A 14,058-nucleotide genomic window follows, 5' to 3' on the forward strand; every position below is an offset into this window, starting at 1 on the left:
CGGATACTTTGAAAACAGCTTTAATGGTTACGAATCTCATATTTCCGTACTAGCTGATAAATAAATCGACATACACCTTATTAAACTTGATTTTGCTAATTGCTCACAATTTTGATTGAATTTAACGATGAATACTAATTCTCACACTGAAAGGTATACTCAATTAATAAACCTATATTTAATCTTACCTTCAGGAGAATTATCCTCTTTAACTTCAATATACATCGATTCATCCACAGGTATAATTTGTAACCCACCATCAATTTCTTCTTCTAATAAGATTAAAGATATAAAGATTATTGATCTGAATGGTAAAATGATTAGTCCAGGATTAATTGATATTCAAATTAATGGTGCATTCGGAGTGGATTTAAGTGAATTTGAAAATACCCAAAAGTATATAGAAGGTTTAAAGAAAATGAGTAAAAGATTATGTGAATTTGGAATAACGAGCTTTTTACCTACTATCATTGTAAGTTATATTCTCATCAAATGAACAGTCCAAATGTTATTTGATACTTGGCGATATGCTTGATTTGATAATATCAGCTTATTTATCATATAGTCACAAAAGAATCAAAAGTATCAATCAATTTTACCTATTCTAAAACAAGTCACTAATTTACTTTTTGATAAATCCGATGAAATGGCAAGATCACTTGGATGGCATCTTGAAGGACCTTTTATAAATCCTTGTAAATCTGGATGTCATCCTACCATAAATTTCGTCAATGCTTCAAATGGTATAAAATCTCTTAAAGAAATGTATGGAGACGACAATTTGAAGAAGAATGAAAAAATGATCAAGATGATTACTCTTGCACCTGAAATCAAAGGTATTTTGGATGTTATGCCTTTTTTGGTTAGAATGAATGGAAAATTAGCTTGGGTCATACGTGAGTACTTTCGCTTCTGTTTTATAGATTTTGGAGTAGATCAATTTTCTTATGTAAAGAGTGAATGTTGAATATCAATTAAATTTGATCTTCTAGTAATGCTACTACCCAACTAGCTTTTGAAGGTATTTCTAAAGGGGCTACTTTGATTACTCATTTATTCAATGCGATGCCATATATGCGTAGGTCGATCTCAGTTGTTTCCCAATTGCTGTCAATCAAGGGGCTTTTGCTAATAATTGAATAACTCGTTACACGATATGTTCATACAGATCACCTTGAACCAGGTATCATAGGTCTACTTGGCCTGCCTGATCATCCTTGTGCACAGGCAGCAATGAGACCGAGTATGCCTCACAAATTTTGTTCGGAATTTCCAACGCCTAAAAAGGAAGGACAGAAGCCTACGCCATATCTTGTACCCGGGCAAAATCTTGATCCTGAGAAAGATTGGCTCAATGTCGAATTCATGGCGAAGAAGGATGAAAGTAAAAATGTAATGAACTTCGAGCAACAGCTAGAAGAGCTGAGTATGCAGGCTGTATATGACCTCAATGGTACACCTTCCTTGCTCGATTCTTCGACCAAGCTCTCGAGCGAAATTGATCATATCAACACGCCCTCAGACAGTATCAAGGAGATTGGCAAGCAGACAGCACAGGTCGAAAGACCCTACTTCTCAATTATAGCTGATGGTATACATGTTCATCCTCAGATTGTTTCGATGGCATATAACGCTCATCCCGAAGGTTGCATTTTGATTTCTGATGGTGAGTGCGATTCATCTCTCAGTTTGGACAAATTCGAGGCTTATGCTAAGATTTAATGCTAGCCATGCACATGCTAGATCCGTCTTTACCTGATAGTACTTATCCTTGGCGAGATGGCTCTATCGAGAAACGGGACGGAGGAATTACATTAGCTGGTACAAATACTTTAGCAGGATCAATTCTTCCCTTATGTGACGCAATCACGAATTTATCGAAATTCGCTGATATACCTCTATCTAAAGCAATCGTTTGTGCAACTTATACACCTGCTAAAGCTCTAGGCGGTGAAATTGAAAGGAAAGTCGGATTAAGTATTGGTTGTTGGGCGGATTTATGTATTTGGGATGAAAAGGGCTTGAAAGGTGTTTGGAAGGGTGGTAAGGAAGTTTGGCATGTCGCTTAGTGAGAAATTAGCCTCGTCAGCTGAGAATAAAGTCGAACGGAGCAAAGATTGTGTATTGTTCTTGCACACAATATGATAAACATGCAATTTTGTCAAATCCTTTCAACTGTAACCCCGCCACACAAACAGTCGGATCCAGCCACTATAAGTGACGCGCAGTGAGATGTTGACGCCATCGAGGATTTACCTCCACTCGTACAAGATCCTTTCAACAAACGTTGATGCGTTGATGAGTTGTACTAGCAGAACTCGCTCCCACTCCACTCAATCTTGATACAACAACAAACAGATATATCAGATCAAAAATAGCATACTACAACTCAGCCTTTACGAACTAGTATAAAACAACCGTTGAACAAAATGGCATCATCAGGTTGGGAAGTTCGATTTTCAAATTCACGTCAAATTCCTTATTTCTATCACGCTGAAAAAGGTCTTTCAGTTTGGGAACCACCTTCAGAAATTCCTCAAGAACAAGTACATCAATTACCTGGGGCTTCTAAATTCTTAAAAGGATCAGCTGCTCCTAGTTCTGGAGGAGGAGGAGGAGGAAAAGATGGACAAGTCAGAGCTAGTCATATTTTAGCGAAACATTCTGGAAGTAGAAGACCTAGTTCATGGAGAAAGGTATGTGGCTATTCAAGTATTATTCATATCACTGAATCAAAACGATATAAAGCTGTGATATTAAAAATCAATTCCCGAAATACGCTAATGTAATTCATACTTGTAGGACAACATTACTATATCCCGTGAAGAGGCTCAAAGAATTATTGAAAAACATATTAATACACTTAAATCACTTCCTCCTTCCGACGTTCCTGCTGAATTTGCAAAGATCGCTTCTACTGAGAGTGATTGTTCATCAGCTAAGAAAGGTGGAGATTTAGGTTGGTTTGGTAGAAATCAAATGCAAAAGCCTTTCGAGGTAAGTCCTATTTAATTTCACACCATGGCGAAACAAATTTGCTATCCTATCAAGATAGCAGACAGGCTGTCTGCTGGAACTTATGGATTGATTGCTGATGACTCATTTGGGAAATAGGATGCTACATTTGGTCTTGAAATTGGACAACTCAGTGATATAGTTCAAACTGATTCTGGTGTACATGTAATTCTCAGAACTGGTTGATCGCACAGTATCCATGTTATTACTGACCTGAAGCAGGACGGGGGATATGTTCTTGTACTGGACATAATGCATATTATGGAATTGATATATAGCGATGTTACATCGTTGTTTAATCATAGTGTACATGTATCTGAAAGAGGTCACTCATATGTTGGGTCGCTAGGCTTATGTCGTTCTTTTAGAGGAGGCAATACAATTGAATGAGTCTGAGTCTGAGTGATGGCATTTACACCAAGGTCATATCACCTTGGATAGAGACAATAGATCCATATAAGGAGGGAAAGGAATTTATGTCAAAGTCTATCAGACAGTACAAGATATCAGCTACACGTTAAGGATATATTTTACCATATTGACTCACTCAGAGTTTGGCTTTACTACCTCTCCTTTTCTCATCTTCCTTAGAAGGACCTTTTCCCCAAACGTCCGAAGCAGGATGTACGACTTTAGGATCACTCCATTTCTTATCATTTCCCTTCTTCTCTTTATCTTCATCATTCTTCTCAATCCCTAAACCTTCTATACCTTCTTCTGAGCCTGCACCTGCTCCTCCACCACCACCTCCACCTGATTGTATACCTTCTGCAGGTACTGCGGGTTTATCTTTACTTGGTGATGATGAAGCCATTGAAATATGTTGACGTGTTTGAATTGAAGGAAGGGATGATATTGATGCGGGATGAGTATGAGCGGGATTGAATGGTTTATTCGCTGTCGGTCGTTTCCTTGCGTTATACATTGTATAGTCCTAATCTATTAGGGGGTGCTTTTGCTGAGATTTGTGTGAGGTATGTGGAAGATCACGAATTTGTTCATCGAGTGACAGATGTAGTTGAGATGGAAAACGTAATGAAGATCGGTAATTGGATTCCCGGTGATTATTCTGTGAATCGATGACGATATGATCTTTTGTCCTCGAAATTCCTTCTTCCTCCTTACGTTGATAGTGCGAAATGAGCAGATAATACTTCTTCACGATCTCCACGAGCATTGAAGGACATAACCTAACGCCCCTGACTGACTGGTAATTCTCGTTCCGACGAATCACTTGTCTGCTTGAGCGGAAATCTCCAATCAAGAGAAAACCATCGAGCCAAATGTTCGATACTCTCCTATCTGTTGTTATCTTCACCGGGCATCTTTGGATATATGCTTATGATCTTTCAGTTCACTTTACTGATAATCATCGAATCACTTACTCAATTGATCTACTAACAATATGAATAATCACTTAAAACCTAATCCACGTCAGAATAACGCTTGAGGACCGAGCGCTGTCAATGATTGTCGATACATAACGCACGGCCATTTCAGGCGAGTGGATGCATTCCCTTCAGTAAAGTTCTGTTTCTCCTCTTCATTCATCCTTCTCTTTCTTTTTTCTTTTCCTTAATTCGAAGAATCCTCTCTTTCTGTTCTTCATCTCTCTTCTCTTTCACCTTTCGACTGTATTCAATTTCGGATCTGAGCTTCCTCGAAACTGTATACTAGTTTGTATTGTACCATTCGTTGCCATATAGGTAAGTCATGTTACCATAACGACACCCCTATCGCCACTCTATTCGAGCTTTCACTGCCCTTCGCAAACTATCTCCTTTTGGATAGTGAGACTGCCGCTGACTCCTCGCTTCAGCTGTGCCACTGTATCAACATGAGTCGATACGATGACTTTGACGAACGTGATTATGCAAAAATTCGACAAACATACGATGACGTGAGCTTTGGCCTTTCCACTTGCGCCCATTCTTAGCATATCTCGCACACTCTCTGCGACGTCTCTGCTCTTTCCATCAGTTTCTAGCCTCTTGATATAAGCTCGTTGACGGTTCCTATACTAATTATCGTCACTCGGATGCCCGCTGACCAAGTTTGTTAGAGTCGGTACCATCGCTTTGCTCAGGCGGATCCGTCTGCAGGGCTCCCGCCACCAGCCCAGATGGATTACTACGGCAGGCCCGTTAACGATCGTCCTCTCCCTCTTCCGACTGCTCCAGCTCCATCTCGATTCGGTGAACGAGTTGACCGATTATTTTACGATGCTGCTGCAAAAGGTCATCTATCAGGAGCTTATGATGCTCCACCTCATCAATATAGTTCAACCCAACGTCGTGACGCGGGACGAGGACCACCCTCTATTGCTGCAGTGAGTGAGAGAAGAGCACCCACTGTAACAGGAGCCTCCTCACGGGGAGGTATTACCGAGATCTCGGAATCTCTCGAGAAACTCCCACTCAGAAGCTACCTCGTACGACCTGGATTTGGTGAGCACGGAAGACCTCTTAGTGTCAAATCCAATTTTTTCCAGGTACGATCCATGAATAACGCCAGAGCTAAGGTGATCTAGTATGTACATTTACTAATTCTCCTCTCTCTGTTTGTGATCGCTAATACCAGCTGATTAGCCATTATGACGTTGACATCGAACCCGTGAAAACAAGAGGCGAGAACGCAAAGAAACCCAAAGGCCTCCTTCGAGCTGTCTGGGAACAGCTTTGTCTTGATCACAGAGGCATTTTTGCCGATGGTCTTGCCAACAGTGCATATGATGGGAGAAGAAACGCATTCACTCCAAAAAAATTACCTATTCCCGACGGTAAGTCGTAATCTGCTTCTTTCAGTGTACATAACTCACTGCAAAAACCCAACCCTTACTAGGCGGTACCCAGACCTTCAAGGTGGCACTTGCACCTGATGGAGTTGTACAGCGATCTGGCAAAGGTTCCTCCTCTGACGAGGAAAACCGACAATGGACCCTCATCCTCAAGCTAGTAGCTGAGATCGATCTGGAGATCGTCATGGAGTTCTGCAGAGCTGATCAGAAAGCGCCGGCAAACGAAGAAAAATGCTTGACTGGTCAGTCAATTGCTGCTCCGTGACCGATGGGACTGACTGTTGATCCCTCTATTGCAGGGCTCATGGCTACCAATGTGCTCATGCGAGACTTCCCAAGCAGAACTTATGCTCAAGTCGGTGCAACTGGAAACAAGTTCTTCAGCATAGCAGGAGCTGTGGCTATCCCACAAGGAGCTATCGTTTGTAAAGGTTTCATGCAGTGAGTGATTCGCTAGAAATTCACAGCAAGGTCACCGCTGATGTAGTCCCCAGATCTTTCCGATATTCTGGCTCGGGTCTACCCTTGCTCAACCTCGATATAGGATTTTCAGCATTCTTAGCTGATGGTCCTGCCCTAGAGGTCATTGCCAAGATTTTGGATAAAACGGGGTCAAAAGGGAGAGGAGCTCAAAGGGAGCCACGTGGACCTACGAGTCAAAACAGAGATCTCAATGCATTGACTGAGATGGAGACCGCACTTGTGAAGAAAGTCATTCGAGGTACCAAAGTAAGAATACTTAGCCCACATCGCTCATCGATGACACTAATCTTTCGAACAGTTCACCGTGACTCACAGGAAGAGTGAACGCCTCCACACCGTTCTTTCACTTACCCTTCAACCGGCTGAGCTAATCACATTCGATATCCAAGGGAAGGATGGTGGCGAGAACCGAAAAATTAGCATCATCGAATATTACCGCCAATACCATCAAGTTCAGGTAACTAAGCCAAGGCTTCCTTGTATCCAGGTGAGAGTGACTGAAGGGAATGAATGAACCATGTTGACAAGCTTTGGCAGTATGGCAAGAAAGCTTTCATCCCTCTCGAGTTTGTCAAGTTCGCTCAGTGGAACTCACTACCTCCGACGAAATTGAACGCCGATCAGACTGCGGAGTGAGGATCAGCAGCTGCTTTTCGTGTCACCAAGACGAACACATAGCTGATGAGATCATCGCTCCGGTACCAGGATGATCAAAATCAGCGCTATCAAGCCCAAAGAGCGAGCCATGCAAGTGGACAGTTGGAGAAGCGAATTAGCCCACGAAAAACAGGCTAAAATCGCTGCATGGGGCTTGCAAGTGAGAACAAGGCAAACTGCGTATGGCATTAGAAGCTGACGCTCTGGAAACAGGTAAACCAAAGGATGATCCAGCTTCCTGCGCGAATCCTTCCAGCTCCTACAGTAGCCTATGGTAACGGAGGAGTAGTTCCACGAGATGGTAGCTGGAACCTCAGAGGCAAAAGAGCGAGTGTAATCGCCACCCGTATATCCTGATGACAATTCGCTGACATGTCATTTCTCCAATCACTAGTTCTTTCGAAATGGTAAAAAGCCCTTGGTCGCTTGGGCGGTAGTTTCTTTCGACAGATATACCGAGCAGGACGAGATGCACCGGTACATCACCTTCATGGTCGAGAGCCTCACGGCTCATGGAGTCTTAGTCCATACCAAACACCCGGAATGTATCGGTCCGATCGATCCTCGTGGCGCGAGAGCTATCCCAAACGCTCTTCAGCAAGCCGCTCGAGCAGCTTACATGGTCGGCAAATGTGCTCCACAGCTTATTTGTTGTATCTTACCTGGAAGGTTAGCAACTTACTGTCCACCACAGCTAAGAAGACTGACAGCTCGTTCCGATCTAGGGATGCTTGGTTATACGAGTTGATCAAGAAGAGCTCCTTTACCGATCTCAAGGGTCAGCTGCTCTGCAATTTGGTGTAGTCGTAGCTGACAATGCTGAGCAGGACCGGTCCCCACCCAGTGTATGCAAGCTTCCAAGATTCGCAATCCCAGAGGTATTGACGCGTATACTGGAAACTTGGTCATGAAGATTCAGGTGTGTTAAAAGGAGAACGATTGTTGGACAAACAAGCTAATGGTTTTGACCCATGTGTAGAACAAGCTTGGCGGTCTTCCTCATCAAGTGCCGGTAAGTGAGATGCCTGGTATGATCAAAGGCAAGACCATGTTACTAGGTGGGGACCTGGGGTTGGTATGTCACCTTGATCAGTCGAGAGCTTTTGGGCCAAGTCATTCGGACAGCTAATATAGATCCCACATCAGCCGCCCATCAAAGCTGGAAATGAATTGTCTCCAACCGTGGCATGCACTATCGCGACATACAACGCCGATTGCGACACATACTCAGCTCAAATTAGACTGCAAGAGGGTCGAGCCGAGATTATTACCGATCTTTCCTCTATGATCGAAGAGCACTTGAAGATCTTTCACAAGCACAACGGTCAATACCCTGAACGAATCTTGATATTCCGAGACGGTATCTCAGAGGGTCAATACGCAGCTGTTTTATCCTACGAGCACGTTGCCATTCTTAAGGCTTGTAAACGATTACAGCCAAACTATCGACCTCTCCTCCTCATCTGCATTTGCGCAAAACGACACACTACTCGATTCTTCGGTCGAGATGCTGATGTTGATAAATTCGGGAATCTCCCTAGTGGTCTGGTAGTCGACCGATCGGTCACTCATCCTTACGCCTTTGATTTCTTCCTCCAAGCTCATGCTGGAAGAGTTGGTACTGCTAGACCCACTCATTACATTTGTTTATTGGATGAATTGGCTATGACCCCTGATCAGCTTCAACAACTCGTTCACGCACTTTGTCATTCGTTCACTAGGTGTACAACCAGTGTCAGCTTGGTTCCAGTTTGTTATATCGCAGGTAAGTCAGCTGTAAAGAGATGACGACGGACGGTCAAGAGCTGACAATACGCAATCGCGCAGATCTCGTGTGTCAGAAAGCCCGAATCATCGTCCATGACTCCGAAGCGTCTCAAGCACCGTCTGTATCTTCCGCTGGAAGAAGTAATCCCAGAGGTTCAAGGATGACTGGACTCAGCATCGATATTATGCAGGTTCAAAAGCTATTAAAGAGGAATGATGAATTAGCCGAAGTGGTGGGTCCATCCCTTTCGCCATCACTGGCAACCTGTTTTGTACCTCATGAGCTGATAGATCTATGGCAGGCCTGGTGGATGTGATCTACCCAAAAGCGCCTGTTCATCGTCTCACTCTGTAGTCTTGCCCCTTGCTCGAGAGGTTTTTTTTCCATGTCATGTCCAGGTCGAAATCTGCTTGTGCGGTGCCTCCATAACATTTTATCTACATAGAGCGATATTAATTAGCTGGACTCTTATTTGCCAATACTATAATTTCATTTCGCTCTTTACGTTGCTCATCAGTGGAAGTACTTTCATTTGTACATATTATGCGATGTGATCCATGTGTAATATAATGTCAGTACAGGACAATTGGTCAGATTATCATGTCGTTCTCGCTGTTCCAGTATTCTGCGCAGTAAGACTGGCAAGCAATAGCATTCGCAGTTTTATAGATTCATAATCAGTAGAGTGAATTGGATAAGCAAAGTGACTTGAATGTAATCTAAAAACAGATGAAGCTGAGAACCACCGAATCATGCAGTTGTTCCTGCTACATTGCGCACACCATACTTCAGATACGCTTAAGCTCCTCTGGAAGTTCTGTATTCTCCTTCAGCGGCAGTAGCGGCATCCTCAATTTCAGATTGGATGCCCTATAATCACTTTGTCAGCTTGGTTTCTTTGATTCAAACGCTTAAAGCGAGATAGCAAGCTTACACTGAGAGTCTCAGCTGCTGTAGAATGGTAGATGAGCTGAGCTTTGACCAGGTTTGAAAGATTTTGGATCGGTTCGGGCTATCAACAAGTGACGTTAGCATGAGAGCATGACATTGGTCTAGACGGCATGTGATCTTTGAGACGCAGTAGTATCGTCACTTTGAATCGAGATTATCATGGACACTCACGTTCTCCAAAACAGCCTTCATTAATCCGATTGCGGTCTCGGTAGCTTGAACCAATTTATCTTCAGCTTCTTCGACGTGGAGTCTAATGAGTATGAACGTTTTCTCAAATCAGCTACTTGCCGATCAATGAGAACAGCAAACTAATGATCGACATACCTAGCTTGTTCTTGTTTGGCAGGAGCAGCGGATTTGAGACTACGAGTAAGTGACTCGGATGTTCAGCACTCATTCATAGCATTCTTCGAAAGGTAATCGGGTGTAAAATATATGTACTCACGCAGCTCTAGCTGAATCAAGTTCCAATCTAGCTGTTTTTACATTATTTCTAGCTTTAACTGCCAATCCAATTGAAGTTGATAAAGTAGCTTGCCAAGGAGTTACAAATCTATCAGCGATTAAATTATCTTGAGAAAGTCTTGCATCTCCAACTTTTTCCATAGCAGCACCATAAACACCTAAAGCGATACTTAATCTATCTTCTGATCCTAATTCAGTTGCACCTGCTTTAGCGGCTCTTGAAATTGCATGTGGAAGAGTTTTTGGTTGATGAGGTGTTTGAGCAGTTGGAGAAGGAATTGGAATTGGTAAATTTGTATTCTAAATTAACCAATTTAGCTTTTATATTTTAAGTTGAGATCATGGAGTAATGTCAGACTCACCTTTAGATTCTTATTGGCAAAGACTGACCAAGCTGAAGCTGCTTGATGACCTACTTCGTTAAGTGATTCGGCAATATCACTTGGGTAATCGTACTGTATTCGAAATCAATCAGATTGTCAGCTTATCTGCGCATTTCTGAATGCTTGGTAGCTGACTTACAGATTCCCTTTCATGTACTTTGGTGATTCTCAATAACTTTTGATGCACATCTTTCAATGCATCTACTCTAGATTCGAGGGCTTTGTATTCTGCTGGTAATCTATATTTGCAATTTTAGTACAACGATTCTTTCCCACATATCGGTCTATTTGTCGAACTTTTGTACCAATTTTGAATTCTTTATAAGCGGAAAGAGTAAGATTACTCACTCGGTAATTCCATCAGGACCAACTTGACCGATTCTCTCCCTAAATGAAGATTGCGAGTCAGCTACTTGGCATCACTATGTATACGTGACCATTTAGCTGACTGACCTAGTTGCTTGTACAGTATTTCTGAGAGATTTGTTGAATCCGCTAACGTCAACAGCGGGTAAAGCAGGCATAGAAGCCTGAAAGTTCTTAAAAGCTTGCATCTTGATTGATCGATGGATGTGACTAGATTGAGCGGGTAGATAGGGAGAAGGTATAGGATGGAGATGTGGTATTGTTTCAGTTGTTGATGGGAAAGAGTTGAGAAGATACGCGCCTGAAAGTGTAAGATATGGAGCCCAATTATAGATAACGCAGTTGATACATTTGATTCCGCTGACCATAGACTCACGTATCAGGTCAATGCCACAACATTAAAAGAACATATAATGGGGCCCTCCGCCTTTAACACTGCAACGCGTGTTCAAGCTAAGCTCAAGCATCATCATCGTTGAGAGATTTGGGTATCAATACATAGTTTTACTTGTAATCTAAGCAATTTTCACTTCCTGACAACTCAAGCATACCACAAATACAGACAAAGATGGCATCCAAGGTTGTAGAAGCACCTAATGTTGGTTTCGACTTTTCAAATTATGCTAGAAACCAATTCTTTGGCGAAAGGTTACAAGGTATACCGAAGGGTGAGTGCAGAATATTATTGCTGGTAATCGTTGATCAGGTTACTTACTACATATCGTTTATTTCTTATATTTGACTGTGACATATCCTTGATCCCATTTGTATCCTTCAACCTCATGGTCTGCCGTTGACACATCACACTCATCAAATTTCTACAACACAGCCACATCTACCGGTACAACGATTGTAGGAGTTATTTTTGGTGGAGGTGATTCAGGTGAAGAACCAGGAGTATGTTTAGGAGCAGATACTAGAGCTACTGGTGGACCAATCGTAGCGGATAAGAATTGTGAAAAGGTAAGCCGATTAATCTTTGACCTATAGCATCCGCTTGAATGGGTTTTACCTCCTTTCATCGAACGATTCTTGATATGTCTGTTCAACGCTAATCATCCTAACTCAGATCCACTACCTCACTCCTCAAATCAGATGTTGTGGTGCAGGTACAGCAGCAGATACCGAGTAAGCTAGCCAACCGATAGCATACCCCTGCTTCGTGGTGAAAGCTAACAATGATATTTATCACTAGATTCGTCACCAACCTCATCTCCTCAAATCTCGAAGTGAGCAATAGCTGTCGCTGTTATATTGTTCGGCTAGCTGACATTTCACGCAATCTAGCTACATGCTCTCTCACAAGGTCGACCAGCTAGAGTTGTAACGGCTATGACTATGTTGAAACAATATTTGTTCAGGTAAATCAAATAACTTCTCATGTGATTCTAACATATGGTAGTATGGATCGCTAACGTTCTCATATAAATTAGATACCAAGGTCATGTCGGTGCACATTTAGTATTGGGAGGAGTAGATGTGACAGGACCTCAATTATTTACAGTACACGCACACGGTTCTACCGATAAATTGCCTTATGTCACGATGGGTTCAGGTAGTTTAGCAGCCATGGCAGTGTTCGAATCTTCATTCAAGGAAAATATGAAGGTTAGCTTCGTAATCCTCCTCATCTATGATCATAAGGAATATTTAGCTAACAAAAGGTTTGAATAGCGAGAAGAAGCAATTGCATTAGTTGCTAGAGCTATTCGATCAGGTATATTTAATGATTTAGGTTCAGGTTCAAATGTAGATGTATCAGTAATTACAAAAAATGGTACTGATACTTTGAGGAATTATGAGACGCCTGTGAGTTTACCTACAGATCGTTTTTATAAAAAATTCGCCTTAGATGTGTATGCTAATTGGGAATTTTTAATATAGAATGAAAGAGGAACCAAATCTAGAAATTATAAATTTAGAAGAGGTACAACAGCATGGACGAAAGAATCAATTAGGTCTTTAATTGTTTCAGAAGAAATTAAATCTACTTCTGGAGCTGGTAAAGATCAAGGTGGCGTTGAAGTTGTAGCTGTTCCTACAGGTGCAGGTGCAGGTGGAGAAGAAGGTATGGAAATTGATAGTTAATTGATAGAGTCAGATGTATATCATTGTAACGAATTCGAATTTGTTAGCTTGTGCATATCTCTATTGAGCAATTTAATATACATAAGACGAAATTGTATCATGACAAGTGCTTGACTTTGGTGATTATGCGTAAAGTCATCCTACTTGGGTAATTACTAACACGAAGAGCCAAGTTAACGAGTTGTAATGCCACATGTATTTTTATCAAAAGTCAAGTTACGTAAACCTTATATACCCAAATTTCTTTCGACTTCAGTTTGAACTAATTAATCATTTTGTTCATTTCTTCATCTTTCTACTTTACCTTATTTATTTCTTATATTTTAAACTATGTATCATTTCTTTCTATACGAGATATTCTAATTCTATGTGAGTTCCATTCGCGTCTTTGATTCCTTTTTTTTGAGTTTCATCTCTCTAACCATTATAAATATCCTCTCACACAATTTCATACAATTCAATGATGACTACGTTGGCACCAGTCCTACCGTTCATATGGGGACAACTTTATAACAGGCGCTTTTCTACATTATACGCTCGTAGACGCCTCCTGATCTTTTTTACTTTAATATCTATTATCTTTTCAAATATTGTTTAAATGACTTTTGAAATTGATCGCTAATTTGGGATTTTTTTTTTGGGTCAATAATAGGTTTTTGTAATTTATGATTTGTTTTGTAAAGACTTTGAAAAGATAGAATATGATGAGTAGTAATATTTTACATACAGTATGCAACAATTCGTTATTGATTGATTTTTCATCTTGCTCTAAATTTGATTTGACAATTTATTTTTTAAAATTAATCAGATAAGACAATTCTGTAATAATATCATTCATTCATTCTGTACTCGGATTTCACAACTCTAATTTCACAACTTCAGAACCCCGATTTAATCGGATTTCATATGAGTATCTATTTTCTTCTTACATCCGCTCATCTCGTCCATGGAATTCTCTTACATCGACGAAAGGGATAACATCTCCTTCAGCATTATTTCACCCTTTTCCAAAGCCGATCGTATTTTAGTTTTCTTACATCTGACGCAGCACGAATATAAGATATCCATCTGAGAAATATTCA

The 14,058-nt window shown here is 41.3% G+C and overlaps 7 protein-coding genes across 7 annotated transcripts; 5 read left to right on the forward strand and 2 right to left on the reverse strand.

Annotated features, from left to right (window-relative positions):
- Positions 1-127: 127 nt before the first annotated feature.
- On the forward strand, positions 128-1,012 carry I206_100150 (uncharacterized protein; the record flags this gene model as incomplete). The annotated part of the gene is made up of 3 exons (XM_070202146.1): positions 128-472; positions 566-896; positions 993-1,012. The coding sequence occupies 3 exons, from the start codon at positions 128-130 to the stop codon at positions 1,010-1,012; spliced, it is 696 nt and encodes a 231-aa protein (XP_070058247.1).
- A 53-nt stretch (positions 1,013-1,065) lies between these two features.
- Positions 1,066-2,069, forward strand: I206_100151 (uncharacterized protein; the record flags this gene model as incomplete). Its single annotated transcript, XM_070202147.1, has 3 exons — positions 1,066-1,078; positions 1,169-1,666; positions 1,729-2,069. The coding sequence occupies 3 exons, from the start codon at positions 1,066-1,068 to the stop codon at positions 2,067-2,069; spliced, it is 852 nt and encodes a 283-aa protein (XP_070058248.1).
- A 360-nt stretch (positions 2,070-2,429) lies between these two features.
- Positions 2,430-3,201, forward strand: I206_100152 (uncharacterized protein; the record flags this gene model as incomplete). Its single annotated transcript, XM_019152950.1, has 3 exons — positions 2,430-2,696; positions 2,803-2,997; positions 3,115-3,201. The coding sequence occupies 3 exons, from the start codon at positions 2,430-2,432 to the stop codon at positions 3,199-3,201; spliced, it is 549 nt and encodes a 182-aa protein (XP_019015088.1).
- Positions 3,202-3,562: 361 nt separating this feature from the next.
- Positions 3,563-3,940, reverse strand: I206_100153 (uncharacterized protein; the record flags this gene model as incomplete). Its single annotated transcript, XM_019152949.1, has 1 exon — positions 3,563-3,940. One exon carries the CDS (start codon positions 3,938-3,940, stop codon positions 3,563-3,565), a length of 378 nt encoding a protein of 125 aa, XP_019015087.1.
- Positions 3,941-5,137: 1,197 nt separating this feature from the next.
- I206_100154 (uncharacterized protein) lies at positions 5,138-9,036 on the forward strand (the record flags this gene model as incomplete). Its single annotated transcript, XM_070202148.1, has 16 exons — positions 5,138-5,544; positions 5,604-5,794; positions 5,857-6,054; positions 6,112-6,253; positions 6,307-6,541; positions 6,594-6,782; positions 6,833-6,927; positions 7,001-7,112; positions 7,166-7,279; positions 7,347-7,621; positions 7,678-7,730; positions 7,780-7,871; positions 7,932-8,027; positions 8,099-8,717; positions 8,780-8,952; positions 9,022-9,036. 16 exons carry the CDS (start codon positions 5,138-5,140, stop codon positions 9,034-9,036), a joined length of 3,006 nt encoding a protein of 1,001 aa, XP_070058249.1.
- A 482-nt stretch (positions 9,037-9,518) lies between these two features.
- On the reverse strand, positions 9,519-11,076 carry I206_100155 (uncharacterized protein; the record flags this gene model as incomplete). Its single annotated transcript, XM_019152947.1, has 9 exons — positions 9,519-9,590; positions 9,655-9,732; positions 9,843-9,924; positions 9,999-10,037; positions 10,120-10,439; positions 10,502-10,594; positions 10,662-10,761; positions 10,871-10,909; positions 10,976-11,076. 9 exons carry the CDS (start codon positions 11,074-11,076, stop codon positions 9,519-9,521), a joined length of 924 nt encoding a protein of 307 aa, XP_019015085.1.
- Positions 11,077-11,456: 380 nt separating this feature from the next.
- Positions 11,457-12,976, forward strand: I206_100156 (uncharacterized protein; the record flags this gene model as incomplete). Its single annotated transcript, XM_019152946.1, has 8 exons — positions 11,457-11,556; positions 11,718-11,851; positions 11,958-12,016; positions 12,084-12,117; positions 12,176-12,249; positions 12,322-12,496; positions 12,563-12,697; positions 12,773-12,976. The coding sequence occupies 8 exons, from the start codon at positions 11,457-11,459 to the stop codon at positions 12,974-12,976; spliced, it is 915 nt and encodes a 304-aa protein (XP_019015084.1).
- Between the last annotated feature and the right edge of the window lie 1,082 nt (positions 12,977-14,058).

Source organism: Kwoniella pini, chromosome 1, assembly GCF_000512605.2.
Source record: "Kwoniella pini CBS 10737 chromosome 1, complete sequence".
NCBI classification, from domain to species: domain Eukaryota; kingdom Fungi; phylum Basidiomycota; class Tremellomycetes; order Tremellales; family Cryptococcaceae; genus Kwoniella; species Kwoniella pini.